Consider the following 17,220-nt stretch of genomic DNA (forward strand, 5'->3'; position numbering starts at 1 on the left):
CTCACTGTGACCCCAGCATGTAGTAAGACAGGAATCCATAATTCAGGAGGCCTAGGAGGAATAATAGGGGCTTTTCCCTGCCTATCTTGCCCCTCTCCTGGTGCCCTGGGCCCATCCAAGTCCCCACCCCCATGGGCCCCACAGAGATCACTCTGGTGCACAAGGGGCAAACGATGACCTTTGGCTCCTGGTTTCCTGGAAAAAGAACACACACAAGGGAGCATTCAGGCACCAGAGACTTGCTCTGCTTGGGAGGGCAACCCCCCAACCCAGATTCCACCTCACGGTGGACATCTCATCTCATCTCGCTTCTGGAACTCAGGGTCACCCTGGTGGCAGCACACGGAAATTACCACAGATCCAGTGAGCAAAAAGGACACTAACAGCTACATAGCCACTACCATCCCCCAGGTTCCTGTGCAACTCGGGCACCAGTGTCACTTGGAGCTGAGGAGAGGAGCCCTGAGTCAGTCCTGGACCGCACCTCTCCCAAGGCTGAGACACCCCTAAGGTCCCAGAGCCTTTTAAATCCCTTCCCAGGAAGCTGTGCTCACTCCCCTCCTTGGTCGCTGCTCTAACCTTTTTAAAGGGCATTTTTATCCTTTTGCTTTTGAACATATTCATCTACAAGAAATTCATTCAGTTTGCTGTGTTTTCACTGCTCTCATTGTCCACTCTCGGGAGTTCTTACAGAGTGAGAAAAATCTAGAACTCTGTTTACAAATGCTGTGGCCTTCTGGTGATGCATGTGAACGGGACACTTTGTGAAGATGGTTTATATCCTGTGACTTTAAGCAAAAGATCATCACACTTTGAATTTACACTCTTCTTTGAACATTTTGGAGACAACATGTAATTTGAGTAACAGATTTTTCTAGACACCCCTAAAAATTCTAGGTCTCTATTGAATCCCTGGGGCCATGGATGGTCACACTCTACAATCTTCCCACCCTCATTCGCTCCTCACTAGTCAGCCGCCTCACTCTTCCTTAGGTGCACCAAGCACAGTCCCACCTCAGGATCTTTGCACAGGCTGTGCCTGCTCCCTGGGCTGCTCTCCCCCTAGATAACTTTGTGCTCCTCCCTCGTCTCCTGCAAATCGAGACCTTTGCTGACCACTTTTAAAAAATTTCAAACAATTTGCATTCATATTTCAACCCCTTATTCTGTTCTTTTACATTTATTTTCTTTTTTTAATCTTCACCCGAGGATATTTTTTCATTGCTTTTCAGAGACAGTAGAAGGGGGGGAGAGAGAGTGAAACATTGATGTGAGAGAGACACATCAATTGGTTGCCTCCCACTGGGGCCCCGACCGGGGCTGGGGATGGAGCCTGCAACCCAGGCACCTGCCCTTGGCTGGAATCGAACCTGGGATCCTTCAGTCCACAGGCTGTTGCTCTAACCGTTGAGCCAAACCAGACCAGGGCCTTTATTCTGTTTTATTTTGTTCTTTTATAAACAAATATAGAATTTACTTAAAAACCTGCCTTCCAACATAGCTGTGTCCCACAGGATGTGACATATCCTAGGCACTTAATAAATGTGCATGAAGTGAAGAAGGTCTGAGAGCTTTAAACCATACTGAGGGCAAAGGGGAGGGGTGCGGCCCTTTCGGGCATATTCTCAGGTCTGTGTCTCTCCCTGGAGGCCGATGCCAGAACTGCAGCCTGGTAACCCCAACCATTCTCCGCACCCCCACCCCCACCCCCACCCCCACCGACTGTCCGGGAGCACAAGGCCGCAGAAGTACAGTCACTTGTGGCCAAGGGCATGGAGGAGGCCTCTGTTCTGGGACCGGGGAAGTGAGGCTCCGGTGCAGGCTCAAGGAGGTGGCACTCAGGCAGCTGAGGCGGGAGGTGAGGGTGAGCTCTGAACTGGAGAGCCAGAATTGGGGTGGGGGATTGTCTCTGGTTGTGGGGCGGTGGGCGCCAATCCTAAATTTGTGGAGCTGGAGCTGGAGCTGGGCTGGATGGTGGGGATTGCCTTTGAATTTAAGGGGCTGTGTGGGGGGGTGGAGTCTGCCCCCAAACTAGGGGTATTGGGGTGGATGGTGCAGCCTGCCTCTGAACTCGGGATGGGGTGTGGGGCTGAAGTGGTTGGTGGAGGTTTCCACTGAACTAGGAGAGCTGTGGCTGGAGGGAAAAGGAATCCAAGGTTTGGAAGTTGAGGTCTCAGTCTCCCTCCTAACACCTGGAAAGAAAACAGCAGAGGGTGTAGGGAGAGGATGATTAGGAACAAGAGTGGGTGACCCAGGCTCCGGCCTTCACTGGATGCCTTCTTTCCCTGTTCCCTCCGTAAACCTGCTTCCTGGGGGACCTGGAGGCTTTAATGCACCACGTGAGTGCTCAGCGGGAAAATGAGGTCCCTTGTTCAAAGCTCTTTATCTGAAGTCCCACAGCCGGGTTCCAGCCCAGGTCGTACTCTCCCAGCCCCCTCTCTTGCTCTGGGGCTCCAGAAGCTCTCTGGGTACAAGAAATGGCTGCAACCCAGGCAGCCCTCTGGGTGACTCTTTTAACCCTTCTGGGACTCAAAGGTTTTTTGGTCTGTAAATGGACATCACTGGCAGTCAGCCCCTCTGAGGGTTCACACAGGTCTGCACATGTGGGTGCACAGACCCACCTCAGAGCTCCCCAGGAAAGATCAGCCCTCATCTTCCACAGGTACCTGGAACTGGCCAAACTCAGAGTTATAATGGGGTTGGGACAACAGAGTCCTGGGCTCTGGGAATAGTCAGCAGATCAAAGCTCTGGAAAACCCTGCTCCCAGCCTTGTTCCAGCTGCTCCCTGGCTCCTGACCCTCCCAGGCACAGAGCCCAGGGGCCAGGCTGAGGGTGGGTAAATATTTAATGGGCCACATCCTACAATTACTTCCTTCCCAGGTCCAGGCTGCTGGGTACCTTAGCTGCTTGCAAGTTCATTCATTGACACTGTTCACTCTGCCCTGAGTGGATCTTTGCGCTTCCTCTCTTGCTTCCCTCCTAGGTGGCAAAAAATGGAGAAATAACATCCAGATCAAGAGGGATCTGGGTCCACACACAGAGCCACTTTTCTCTGTCCAGTCTCCCAGGGCCTGTGGGGATGACAGCTGAGCCTAGAAGAGGCATAGTGCCCTGGCCTGACTTTATCCCCATTTTACAGATGGGAAACTGACTGGGAGGTGGGAAGAGGGCCCCGCAAGGATCTCCAGAGTCAAGGACTAAGAGGCCAGCCCTCCCAAATTGCCTTTCACTATCATTTGAGGAAGAATCCAGATGATAAGTGTTTGCTGACATGAGGATGACTCAGGGGCCACAGTGGACCCTGAGCCAAGCCAGAATTCTGGGGAGCTGAACTTTTAAAGTGAAATGAAGAAAACTAGTGGGACTTGAAAGAGGAGGTAGTGGGGGACACAGAGTAGGTGGGCACTCATGAGCTAATGGAGAGTTGGCCAGAGGTAAAGTGGAGCTGTTTCTTTTTTTTTTTTTTTTCCTTTTTTTATGAAGGTTTTTGTTTTTATTGATTTTAGAGAGAGAGAGGAAGGGGGCAGAGAGAGATTTGTTGCTCCACTCATTTATGCATTCATTGGTTGATTCTCATATGTGCCCTGGCTGGGGACAGAACCCACAACCTTGGTGTATCGGGACTGCACTCTAACCAGCTGAGCTACTCAGCCAGGGCTTAGAGCAATTTCTATGTACTGTGCCAGGAGTTTGCTTTGCCCAGAAACTCCTAGACCAGGAGGCTGGCATGGGCCAACTCAACTGGTTCTAATCCAGCTCTGGCACAGGCTAGGAGACTAGTGTAAGCCTCAATTTCCTGAGCTATAAAATGGGGATAAATGTGGTGCTTTCTGAGTGAAGCCCTTGCCTGAAAGAAGTGTCATATACCTGGTGGCCTCCACTCTGATATTACAGGTTTGGGGCTAGTACACAGGTCAGAGTGTGTGATTTTACGGGAAGATAGGCAATGTGCAAAGTTCAACTCCTATTGAATCACTATATTGCACACTGAAACTAATACATTGTATGTCAATTATAATTTAAAATAAATTTTAGTAAAAAGAAGTTCAAATTTTCACCCTGGGAATAGTCTTACAGGGCAGCAGAAGAAAATTAGGTGCCAAGAACTTCTCCTGGGAGCCACAGATATGTAGTGACCAAGAAATGAGCCCTTGTCCCCCTTCCCATGGCCCTGGGGTCCTCCTTCCCTTGGGGCTGGCTAACAGGAACAGGTTTAAAATGGACCCTCCAACTGGATATGAGGCAGTCACAGCTTCTCACTGGCTCAGGTGAGGCTGGAGTTGCAGAAGTGGCAGCCTCAGCTAGAGTGGGGGGGTGGAGGGGTGGGAGTGCTCCAGCTGTTCTCATGACTCCTGCCCCGTTTCTGGGAGGAGCGGCCCTTTCGGGGGCGGGGCCTGAGGAAGGGGCCCAGACGCCAGATGTGTGTCTAGGCAGTATGGCCCCCTCCAGCTTTCTAGAAGCCCATCTTGTTCCTTACCTGTTCTTACCTGTAGGGGTGTCAGGAGAAGCAGAGAAATTCACATCAATTCGCAGCAGCAGCACCAAAACCAGCAGCAGAAGTGGCGGTAGCAGCAGGGAGCCTGCCATTCTTGCATGGGAAGGGCGAAGGATGGGCTCTGCTCAGTGCTGTGTGGCCAGGTGTGTGGCCATGTGGTTGCTTTTTACACCCGCCCAGAGGAGAGGCAGAGGTGGGGCCTCAGGACACTGGGTCTATGGGGGTGCTGCCATTCCCCAGGCGTGACATACCTGCCCCTCTCTCCACCTGGACCCCCGCCTCACCTAAAAAATCCCACCTGAACCATGACCCCGAAGCCCTCAAATTCTGCCCATCCCGTCAGGACACCCCTGTTCCTTTCAGTTCCCCTCCCTCCAGCAGCCCCCACCCACTTTGTGGCCCCTTCCATAGCTGCCCCAAACCCATGGCTGCATCCCCTTTGCCACTCCTCTAACCAGACTGCCCCATTTGCTTGCAGCTCCCTCCTCCCCTCCCTGCCCTGTCCCTGACCTCACGGGCTGGGAACATCTATGTTCAGCTCTCTCTCACCCTTGTGGGTGAGCCCAGCATCCTACCAAATTAGAACCTGGCTGGAAACCCCTAGCCTTTCCTGAATAACGCACCATGCACTCACTCATAGGGTTTTCTAGGGCCAAGGGACTTGTGGTCACCATCTGGGCCAGGTCCCCAGACGCTGGCTTCTGGAGTATGTTAGGGACACCTTCCATCTGCAACTGACTGGCCACTGCCCCCCTCATCCTGGACAGATTCAGTGGCCATACTGGAGGCCCCTGACCTCCAGGAAGGGCTTGGGCCCCTATCCCAGACACAGACCCTGGGTGCCAACTATGTGGTTGGAAGTTTTAGGGTCCCCTCCCAGTCCAGAGGATTCCAGATTCTTCCCATCCCCCCCACACCCATGACCAAAATTCCCCTGTGAGCAGAAGTAGACCAAGACCCAGGCTGTGGAGGGCTTTATTCATTATACCAAGAGAGTCACAAGGCACCTCCCCTGGTGTCCCCCCACTGGGCAGCCAAGGTCTTAGACTCCTGGCCACTGCATGTTCTGTGGGTTGTCCCACGCTTCTGGTCCCAAAAGCGCATCCGTTGTGAGGGAGGCCCGAGTATAGTGGCCGCGCCAGGTGGCTTGAACCATCTTGGCTGCTACCTGCTGCTGCCTCAGCCGGCGACGTACAAGGAAGCCCCTCCAGATGGACTGGATGACCGTGGCTGCCTTATTCTGGGAACGAAGCTGCTTGGGTCTCTTGGGGGTCAGCTGGGTGTCATAGCCCCACAGCATGCCTGCCTGGCCCATGGGGTGCTGGCCCATGCCCTGCACTACCCGTGTGGGCAGGGTGTGGCCACACATGTGGCATGTGCGGGGACTGGAACCCACGAGCATCACTGCGCTGGGTAGGCTCCCCAGCTTGGGACTCAGCGACCGGCAGAGGGTACAGTCCTGTGGCTGGCAGGACTGGAAGCAGCGGTGGTCGGAGGTGGACCTGGTCCTACCCCCAACCTCAGCCCAAGTGCTGGGGAGCAGCATTTGCTGGGCTTGGCTCCGTCGAATGCAGTAGCCTCGCCATGCGGCCTGGATGATTGTGGCAGCTCTGCCGAGCTGGGCCAGGGTCCTCCGCGCACAGTAGCCACGCCAGGCAGCCTGGATGATGACGGCCCACTGGTGCCACACTTTGATGGTACGGCGCACCAGGTAGCCACGTGCACACGCCTGTATAATGACCACCGCTTGCACTACTATTGTCTCCACAGCCTGCACCCGCGCCACCAGCTGCCCCAACTGCCTGGGATCCACCGCTGCCTCACCGCGCACAGCGTCCCGCTGCACAGCGCACCTGGCTGGTTTCCAGGGGGCCTTGGCTCTGTTCCTGGGCCCAACGGCAACACTGGGGATGGCGGAGTTACACGTTTGACCACCAGCCGCACCGACGTCCACAGGGCCCTAAAGTACAGCAGAAGTCAGAGGTGCTCTGTGACTGTCCACAGGAGCAATGGTTCTACGCAAATCCTGAGGTCCTTGTAGCAACTCCCAGTTAAAAAGGGACTGCTGGGAACCACTTGGTGAAGATTCATAACCCAGAGATACCCTCTGAACCCCGTGGTGCAACCTAGGGATGGCCATGTTGCACGCCAGATCGATGGTACATCGGATACTTGGTGTTACGGCTGGCAGCGCACCCATGGAGCCTTTGGACCTTCCTGTGCAGACCTGGAAGTATGCTCCCCCATCTGCCAGGAAGGCTCAGTCTTGGCCACAGAACCATCTAGCATTCTGGAGATGAAGCTACCATGCATGGGCCTATAGGACTTTCTAGGGCCAGGGAGGTCGTGGAGGCTGCTCTGACCCAGGCTCACAGACACTGATTTCAGAAATGCACTGGGGACAGCTTCCACCTAGAGCCCACTGGATGCCACCCCAATGGCCTTAGACTGATGCAGCAGAAGGGGAAGCCACACTGGTGGTCCCTTACCACTGGGAAGTGCTTGGGATCCCAAGATACAGACCCCAGTGCAAAGTAGATGCCACAGAACTGCTACAGGCCAGCTTGAGTGACCCTGATATTACTGTAGAAGCCACCATCCCATGGGAATGGCTCCAGGGCATGTGAGCAGCCAACAGGTTCTTGAGGAAATGAGTAGCTGAGAGGCTCCAGGGGACTACATTAGCAGCCAAGAGGCTCTCAGGGACAATGTGAGTGGCCAAATGGGCTCTGGGGCACAATGTGAGCCACTGATCCCTGTGTTCACTTGCACACTGGGGACTCCATGAGAAGTCACAGAGTAGTAACTAAGGGCCCTCTGATTGCTGACCTCTGCTGTGAAGTGGGGTGACAATGCTGGCATTGGTGTACTTGGCAAAACCTGGAGGCTGGGGACAGACAGGAGCCATGCCACTCATCATAGACTAGACTTGACTCGACTGGGAGCCACCCCCTCCAACAGCCTTTGGCCTTTGGGAACAGTCTTGTCCTCCACAAGGAATTCATGGCCATAGTCGACATCAGGTGCCAAGGGACTCTCAGACATCCATGGGGTTGCCTCAAGGACCATGGAATCCCTAGTGGAGCAGGACCCCTGACATAGAGCCTCGTCCAGGTCCTCTGGTTTCGTCATGGCCTGGCTATCTGTGGTTTCAAAAGCCATTGTCCCAAGAGTATGGCTCAACTGTGAGGCTCTTTGCAGAACCACGGGCACTTGGTGCACTCCTCTGGCTCTGTCACTAGATTCTAAGGCCTGGGGATGACCTTAAGCCAGGCTAGTGGCATAGGATGCCTAGAAGGGGGCTGCAGACCCCTCATCAGCTTGGGCTCCATGGTAAGGATGGGGGGTGAGTCCAATGAGCATGGACCCCTAGGGAAGGCTGTGGGACACGCTTCCGACTGCGGAGGGTAGACTAGCTACACTAGCCATGGACCCCAGAACTAGGCCCTAACTCAGTCCCCCAGTCATAAATGCTGGGACCACACTAAAGGTCACAAAACCAGAAGACACACTTAGGCCCAACCCATTCAATACTGATTCTAGGACAGTCTTGGAGAAGTTAGACTAGCAAAGGGTCTTACAAAGAGACTGCCTCTTCCCACCTGCACCAGGTGCTGTAATCAGTGTGGGGGGCATCCCACTCTCCACAGAACCTGGAGGTAGGGTCTTGGCCATGCCACTGGCCACAAAACCTGTAGGAAAGCTCTGAGCCACACCACTGATGACAGAACCTGGAGAAAGGCTGTGGGCCACAGCACTGGCCACTGGATCTGGAGGTAGGTCCTGGCTCATGTCACTGATTACAGATCCTGGGGGAAGACCCTGGCTCATGCCATTGATCAAAGACCATGGAGGGCCCTGGCCCACGTGGCTCAGTTGGTTGGAGTGTTGTCTGTGCACTGAAAGGTCTCCGGTACAATTCCTGGTCAGGGTACATACTCAGGTTGCATGTTCAATTCCTGGTCAGGGTGTGTACGAGAGGCAACCAATCGATGTTTCTCTCCCCCCCCCCCCCTTCCTTTCCCTCTGAAAATCAATAAAAATATATTAGAAGAAAAAAAGACCCTGGAGGGAGGCCCAGACCCATGCCACTGATCACAGATCCTGAGGAAAAGCACTGGCTCATATTACTGATCAAATACCCTGGAGGAAGGCCCAGGCCCATGTCACTGATCACAGACTCTGGGGGAAAGCTGGGGGCCATGCCACTTACAGTGCCTGGGACCACAGCTGTGATCATCCTATTGGCTATAAAACCTGGCACCAGAAGACTGTCCATGCCCATCACAGGCTCCTGGCTGAAAGCATTTGCTTGTTGGTAACTGGATGTGGTGACTGTGGACCAACAGGACACTGGTGGTCCATGGATATTGGGAGATCAACATTGACCTGAGACATGCTGAGGCCCACATTGGCCAGGGAAAATTTGGATGGACTCAGATCCAGTCCATTGGGCACAAAAGCATGAGAAGCCAGGGCCCACCCCGAGGCTTGTTCATAAGCCAAAGGGGTACTTGCCACAGAGGCCCAGGATGCCATGGGAGCCATGCCATTGCCAATCTGAGATTGCCTTGGGCTCACAGCAGTTGCCACATTTCTCCAACACATACTCCTTGTCACACCAGGAGACACAGGTCCCTGAGACATATTTAAGAACTTGCCAGTATCCAAGGTCCCTCAAGACACATTTTGGAGCATGCCAGCAGCCATGGTGCCCTGAGACATGCCCCTGAATAGAATGTCCTGAGATAGCCTGGTTCCTTGGCCTAGACAAGAGTCCTCTCCACTGGTCACAGCTGCGTGGTGGAGGTTTGGGGCTGAAACAATGACAGCAGAATGTTCTGTTGTGTTTGGGTTCCTCCCACCAACACCGAGTGGCTAATGAAACCCAGGGGACACCTCATTGAGCTCAAGGGCCTGGAAGTTTGAGATCACCCCATGACCCATTAGATGATCTTGACATAGATTCACCCCAGTGGCCAGAGGTGGCTGGTTTAGCCCCTGGCCCATGCCACTAGCCTCAGGTAGATGTGGTATATTTGGGGTGACTTCAGTCAGAAAGGATGGATGATGCAGACAAGGAGCCACTACATTCACTCTTGATGACAGTAAATCTGAACCCCTGGGGCCCAAATTGCGTGAATAAGTGCATGACCCATACCATTCATCACAGGTGGCTGACCTAGGCTGGGGGCTCACTATTGCCCATATTTGCATGGGTTAGGCTAGGGGGTCACCCCACTGGTCATAGATGGCTGTGCTAGGCTGTGGATTACCCCACAGACCTTAGATGGCTGGCCTAGTCTGAGGGTCACCTTACTGGCCATGGAAGGCTCAGATAGGCTGAGGGGAACCTTAGTGGCTATCGAAAGCTGGCTTGGGTTTGGGGCCTCCTTACTGGCTACTGATGGCTGGGACAGGTTTAGGATCAACTTACTGGTCAAAGATGGCTGCTGATATGAGCCACATTACCTAAAGACAAATTTCTCTTCAGTCCTGTCCTGTAGGGTTTCTGGCACGTTATCTTTTGGACCCATAGAGTTTTGGCTTGAGGACATATCCCTCTCATCCTGACCACCTGAGCCCCAGTGGGCACTCAAGGTCACCTGACTGGACACTGAGCTGTGGTGCAGAATGGGGGTCAGCTCTAAGGCTGGGGAGGGCGGGGGGTTGAGGTTTGGGGCCATGTGCCCATGGCCCACACTATCCATCTCCTCCATGTCCCTAGACCTCTGGGACCTCCCCATGGCCTCCCCAGAGAGTAAGTCCCCATCTGAGCTGGCCTCCCAGACTCCTCCACCAAGTCGACAACAGGGTGGAAAGGCAGAGTGAGCTACAGCAGCACAATAAGCTCTGGGAATTGCTTGTCTTTAAGCCATGTCTGTGGAGAACTTGGAGAAGCTTCTGGCTACGTCACTGTCTGAACCCTGTGGCAAACAGGCCACCAGTTCACTGAATATATTGCCAGTCATCAGCTCCTGTGGGAAGCACATGTCAGAAATGACACCCTGATCGATTCTTCTCCTGCCCAGGGATGGCTGTATGGGGAAGGGTGGGCATTAACTGACCTCCTGGGGAGCAGACTGGGGTCTCGCTGACTCCTGAATGCCCAGAGATGACCAGGAGCTATGGAGCCAGGCAGGGCGCCTGGGGTTCTGTCACAGGCCTTGAGGTTAGGGTTAGGGGCACTTTGGGTTAGAGGCACTTTGCTCACTGTGGTGGCCCTCTGTAGACCTGAGGCCACCTTGTTGATCATCTCACTAGGGCCCACAGAGACCTGTGTGTGATTTGGGGACTGAGTCCTCTGCATGGTCTCCTCAGGGATCATGAATGGCTATTGCAGACTTCTGGCCACTGATGGCAGATGCACCCCAGGGGTCCTCCTGGTGACCCTGGAGGGCTGACACCAACAAGCAGACCCCGCCATAGGCAGGGGCACACTGGTGGGAATGGATGGCCTTCCTACCACCCACAGTGCTGGCAAGCTTGCCTGGGGCCACCTTGCCCTCCCCCAATGATGCCCATAGACGTGGGGCCAGCCAGCTGGATACGTGTGGCTTGTGAGAGCTTGGGGCCATGCCACTGGCAATGAGTAGCTGCCACAGATGGTGGGGTGGCTGCAAGGGAAACGGCTCAGGCAAATTGGGGCCTGCATCACTCACCCTGGGTTGAAATCTGATGCCAATTCACCCACCTCTGGGTGCAAGGAATTCCTGGGGGGTTACATCTCCCATGACACAGTGGGGTCCGAAACAATGATCAGGGGAAACTGAAGAATGGTGGTGATCACCCTACCAACCAAGGAGGCACCCACCAAGACCACTGACAAGCAGGGTGACCTCCTGACCATGGCCCCATCCCTCATCTCCATCAACAGCCCAGCTGGCCAGTCTGTGACAAAGCCCGCTCAGGCCCTGCCCTGGGGGACCCTGACCTTGCTGGCTTGTGGTCTCACACGGCCCAGAGTGGGCCCCCACGTGGCTGACGGGCTCTCCCTGTAGTCCACCTCCACTGGGGCCGGCTTCACTATCATCCCATTTCCCAGTTTTTTCGAGGTGGCCTTAGGGAGGACAAGTCCAGTCCGGAGGGCTGCCTGAGATAAGGACTGGCTCAGGACGGAGCCCAGCTCACCCTGGCACAGGGTCTGGCTCAGGGCAACCCGCTCCTCCTCCGTCAGGGCCTTGCTGAGCACATCCACCAGTTTGCCTTGCATGGCCTTTGTGAGTTCTGCCCGCAGCTCACCCCGGGAAAGGGCACAGGACAGTGCAGTGGCCAGCTCGCCCCAGGACAGTGCCTTCACCAGTGCTGTGCCTAGCATGCTCTTGGGCAGGGCTTTGGCCATCTTGGTGACCAGGACCTCCTTGGACAGGGCCTGGTTCAGTGCCGCCCTCACTTCCCCCTGGGAGACAGCTTTTGCCAGCAGAGCACGGATGTCCTCCTGGGAGCCCAGGCCAGCAGCCAGCTCAGCACACAGTGAGGCAAGCTGAGAGGCCCCCAGCTCCTCCTGACAGGGCACGGCTGGGCTGGTGGTCGATGGCTGGGCCAGGGTGGCCCCGCTGTTACCCCAGGATTTGATGTTGCATGTGGGATGTCCAGTGGATGCCAGCAGAGGCACCAGCATGCTCTTGGAGGCCCCCTGGCATGGGCCCTGGGTAGCTTCGCCCTGGGCATGGCTGTGGGCTGGGAGCTGGGTCAGTCTGTCCTCTGTCTTGGCTTGGGACAAAGTCCCAAGAGAGCTGACATGTTGGCAGGGTTGGGTGGAGGCCTTGAGCCCAGCCAGCAGTGGCTGGGACTGAGTCTTGCTACTGAGCTCAGCGGCCTGGTGGGCAGCAGGGAGGCACTTGGCTGTTTCTGTGACCAGCTGGGCTTGCGACTGTGCCTTGGTCAGGCCGGTAGGCAGATTTGCTTGAGGCTGGACCTTTATCACTCCTGTGGTCAGATGTGCCTGGGACTGTGTCTTGGTCAGACAGGTGCCTAAATGGGCCAGGGATGGGGCCTTGGTTAGTTTGGCAGGTGGATGTGCCTCGGGTGGGGGTTTGGACAGACATGGGCCCAGATTTGCCTGGGGCAGGGCTGTAGTCTGCTCTGTTAGCAGAGGTCTCTGGGGTGAGGTTGTGGTTGAACAGGTGGCCATCTGTGCCTGGGGCAGGGCCGTGGCTGGACAGGTGCTCAGCTGTGCCTGGGGCAGAACCACAGCCGTTTCTACAGGCATATACACCTGGGACTGAACGTTCATGGCATCTGTCATTAGGTGTGCCTGCGATAAGATCTTGCTCCTGTCCTTGGCCACATTGGTGTTAGACATGGTTGCTATTTTCACCTGTTTCTGGGAGAAGTCTTTGTCCTTGGCCACACTGGTGTTAGACGTGGTTTCCGTTTTCACCTGTTTCTGGGAGAAGTCCTTGATTTTCTCGGCTTCCAAAAAAGGCCTAGCTGGAGCCTTGGGAGCCCCAGCCCCCAGATGTGGCGGAGGGCAATATTTCACCTTTCCCTCAGTCAAGTGTGTATGAGACGAGACTTTGGCCATGCCTGCCATCTGCCTCTCTGTCACCATAGCCTTTGCCTTTGGTCTGTTTAGATTTGTATGTGATGAGGTATTGGGAATCCCAGCTGTCACGACTGCTGGCGGTGAAGCCTTCAGGTTTCCATCTGCAGGAGGAGGCAGGCAGAGGTTCCTGAGGAGCGTGGCCACTGAGCGTAACTGGGCTGGGGTCTTGGTGATCATGGCTGCCAGACGCGTCTGGGTAGGGGTCTTGGTCATTGAGGCCCCTGGGAGAGTCTGAGATGGGGTCTTGGCCATCGTAGCCACTGGACATGTCTGCAGTGGGGTCCTGGCCATCGGGGCTGCTGCTGGGCGCATCTGGGGCAGGGTCTTGGCCATCACAGGCACCTGGCATGTCTGGGGCGGGGGCTTGATAATCGAGGTCATGGCAGCCGTTCGTGTCTGGGGTGCAGTGTTGGTCACTGAGGCTATTGGTCGCATCTGAGCTTGGGTCTTGGTCATTGGGGTGGTTGGGCATGGCTGGGGTGGGGTCTTTGTTATTGTTTCAGGTACTGGGCATGGCTGAGTTGGGATCTTGTTCAAGATTGTTGCCAGGGATGACTGGAATGTGGTCTTGGCCACTGGAGATGTTGGGTCCAGCTGAGATGGGGTCTTGGCTGTTACTGCCATGGGTGCTGGGCATGGCTGGGGTAGGGTTTTGTTCATTATGGATGCCAAGCATGACTGGAGTGGGGTCTTGGTCACTGCAGCTGCCGGGTACCTCTGGGGTGGGGTCTTAGTCATTGCTATGGTGGGCACCAGGCAAGGCTGAAGTGGGCTCTTGGTCATCACAGGTGCTTGGCCTGTCTGGGATGGGACTTTGAGGACGTCTGCTTCCACACGGGCCTGAGTCTGGGTCTTGAGGGGCCCTGGGGCTTCTGCCTTGTTGGCTCTGGCAGTCACTTGTTTGGTCTTCATCATGTCCCCTTCTATGTGGACAAAGCTGGCACTTCTGATGGTTCTTGTTAGCAGGCATGGGTGGCACTTTGCATTTAGACTCACTGGAGACGGAAGTCTGATGGAAACAGTCTGGTGTGGCAGGAAAGTGATGCTGGAGCCCCCAGTGGCACAAGGAGCCTGCATGTCGGGCTGTGGAATGCCTGGGGGCTGCAGCAGGGCACAGGTAGCCAGGCTGTCAGCAGAAGGGAACTGGGTCTCCTTATTCACCATGACAGGTGGGGCCAGAAGATACCCGCCCTCTTTTGAATGCTGGAACCGCACCTGCTGAGGGGGGTGGTAAGGGATGTCCCCCTCATCCACACTCGATTTCTTCTCTACTGCTTTGCCAGACCGGAGGAGGCGCCTGGTACTGAAGCGTCGCCAGGCCTCCTGGATGCCTTTAGCTGCCAATACCTGGGAGGTCAGCTTCTGCCGGAGCCGGTAGCCTCTCCAGCTGGCTTGGATGAGGGTGGCCGCACGAGACAGCATCATGTCCATCTCATCCACCAGGATGTTCTTGAAGGCCTGGCTCCCTACCACAGCCCGGAGGCGTGGAACATGGCGAGGCACCGATTTGTCCGTGACCAGCTTTTGCCGGAGGGTCTCCCTGCATGCAAGTGTCCCCGCTTTGTCTTGGAGATTGGGGATGGGCTTGGGACGGTAGGAGCTCTGTCCACTAGGTGACAACTCTAACTGTGTTGCTTGTTGCATTGTCTTGGTTCGTAGGTGGATCAACTCTGCCTGTGGGGTGTGGCAGGGAGGTAGTCAGAGAGTGGAGTCGTGCAGACAAGAGGGGTCCTGGCCGGAGTGAACACTTGCCCCAGGACCTAGATCTTGTTCCTGGCACCTTGCAATCTTCCTCCTGTCCATTGCAGGCCCTCTCTATCCTGGCCTCCTGGCCACCTATATCTGGAACATACTGTGAGTATAGCACTGATCACACTGTTTTTGGAATTTCCTGTTTGTGTGTGTGTGTTATTGTTATTTGCCTCTCCCAATTGGCTATCAATTCCTAGAGGGCAAGAAACAGGTCTGAGTCATTTCTGTGTCCCCATCTCTGTCATAGGGTCCGGTTTTAGGATGTGAATGGGTGGGTATTGGGTGAGTGACTAACTTGACTAATAAATAAGTGGGTGAGTTGGTTGAAAGTCGAATGGATAGATGAATGCATGACTTGATACTAAATAGGTAAATCAGTGGGTGAATGAATGGTAGATCAGCTGGAGGGATGGATTAAGCGTTGGGTGAAAGAAAAGATGAGTAAGTGAAGTTGATGAATTTATGAACAGATCAATACATAAAAAAATAGACACATGAATGGATGGGTAGATGGATAGGTGAGTAGGTAGGTGGAGGAATGAGTGGATGGATGGATGGATGGATGGATGGATGGATGGATGGATGGATGGATGGATGATTGGGTAAATGGGTGGGTAGATGGATAAGTGAGTGGGTAAATGGATGGGTGGATGGATAGATGGGTAGGGACAGGGACTGAGGAATGGATGGAAAGATAGATGCATGGATGGGTGGGTGGGTGGATGAAATCTAAGTAGATAAATGAGTGTGCAAATGGAGAGAGCTGAAGGTATTGATGAAGAGACTATTGGTGGACTGATGAATGGGTCAGTGAATGGATGGTGGATAACTGACAGATGATGGATAGGTCAATGGCAGATGGAAGGATGGGCAGAAGGAAGAACGAGTAAATGACTGTGGTTTTCAGAAGTACCTTGGTGGGATGCTGTCAAGCAACCCTGATGCATAACCTGGAGCCTATGTTTGGCTGAATTCCCCCCCTTCTGGTTGGACCAGTCAGACCCTCACCCAGACATCTTCATACCTTGGAGGGTCATAGAGTTGGAGGAAGACCAGGAAGAGAAGGTGCAATCTCAGAAGCCAGCTTGCAAGAGTAAGCAGCCTTCAGCCCTTCATCCAATGTAACGGCCAACAACACTGCCCTGGGCTGGCTCTGTGCTCAAGACCAACATGAGAAGAGATGTTAAAAGCAAAAAAAAAAATAAAAATTTAAATTTAAATCTCAAGAAAACTAAAAACTTTTAAGTCCACAAAGATGAATGTACAAGATAGCTTATTTCAGTGTTATTCTGTATGTAAAAACAAAGTAGCTGGAAATAACCAAAAAGGTGATTGCTAGGGGTCAGTTAAAAGTGCATAAAGAAGGGTGTTCCAGAATGTTCATTACTGCATTATTTAGAAGAGTAAAAACAGAAAACAATCCAAATGCTTATCAACAAGAGGTTGCTTAAATTCATCAACAGAACACTTGTACAGTGATATGCTATCCAGCCATTAGGAATAGTATCCAGATCCACAAGAATGGCTAAAATTAAAAGTATGGACCACTTGGGGAAATTGTCAGTATCTTGAAGTCAACTCAATCCAGGCTGACAAATATACTCAGGAGGTCTAACTGTTTATACTCACCCCAAACCAGAAACCATCCAAATGCCCATCAACAGAAAAATGAATAAATCAACTGCATATTAATCAATATATCAATATAAATAGATAGCAATAGAAACATTGACTTATTTGTATATCATTGTATCTCATTTAACGCAGCTAGGAGAATGAGCTCAGCAATATACATATATCTCACACATATTATTTTGAGTGAAAGAAAAAGAAAGACAAACTGGTTATTCCAACTATAGGAAATTAAAAGGAAACAGAAGAAGTTAAGCTCTGCAATTAGAAATCAGCACAGCACAGCCAGCGTGGCTCAGTGGTTGAGCATTGACCTAGGATCCAGGAGACCACGGTTCAATTCCCGGTCAGGGAGCATGCCCATTTTGTGGCCTTGATCCCCAGTTGGGGGTCTGCAGGAGGCAGCCGATCAATGATGACTCTCTCATCACTGATGTTTCTCTCTCTCTCCCTCTCCCATCCTCTCTGAAATCAATAAAGCTATATATATATATTTTAAAAAAAAAAAAAGGAGGCCAGTATAGCTCTGGCCAGGTAGCTCAGTTGGTTAGTGTCATCCTGATACGCCAAGGTTGCGGGTTCTATCCCCTGGTCAGGCACATACAAGAAGCAACCAATGAATGCGTAAGTAAGTGGATCAACAAATTGGTGGTGGTGTTTTCTCTCAAAAAAAAAAAAAAAAGTTAAAATAGGGATGGCTGGGAGGGGCCATGAGGAGGCCTTAGGGATAGTCACATGAGTTTGTGTGGATTGTGAAAATGAAAACTCATGGATAAGATACAAATATTCTAA

At 53.4% G+C, this 17,220-nt stretch overlaps 1 protein-coding gene across 1 annotated transcript; it reads right to left on the minus strand.

Annotated features, from left to right (window-relative positions):
- Positions 1–5,455: 5,455 nt before the first annotated feature.
- IQCN (IQ motif containing N) lies at positions 5,456–15,908 on the minus strand. The gene is made up of 4 exons (XM_081134898.1): positions 15,821–15,908; positions 12,880–14,718; positions 11,431–12,816; positions 5,456–6,456 (listed from the first exon to the last, which is right to left on the minus strand). The coding sequence occupies exons 2-4, from the start codon at positions 14,686–14,688 to the stop codon at positions 5,539–5,541; spliced, it is 4,113 nt and encodes a 1,370-aa protein (XP_080991024.1). The 5' UTR covers positions 14,689–14,718; positions 15,821–15,908; the 3' UTR covers positions 5,456–5,538.
- Positions 15,909–17,220: the final 1,312 nt, after the last annotated feature.

Source organism: Miniopterus schreibersii, assembly GCF_964146895.1.
Source record: "Miniopterus schreibersii genome assembly, chromosome: 4".
Lineage (NCBI taxonomy): Eukaryota > Metazoa > Chordata > Mammalia > Chiroptera > Miniopteridae > Miniopterus > Miniopterus schreibersii.

Bases quoted from the DNA above. Each gene is read 5' to 3' on its own strand.
- IQCN (XM_081134898.1), bottom strand. From the start codon at position 14,688: ATGCAACAAGCAACACAGTTAGAGTTGTCACCTAGTGGACAGAGCTCC. The intron at 12,817-12,879 runs GTGAAAACGGAA...TCCCAGAAACAG, and splicing joins AGGACTTCTCCCAGAAACAG to GTGAAAATAGCAACCATGTC. The intron at 6,457-11,430 runs GTCAGGGTCCCC...GCTGTACTTTAG, and splicing joins TGAGACCACAAGCCAGCAAG to GGCCCTGTGGACGTCGGTGC.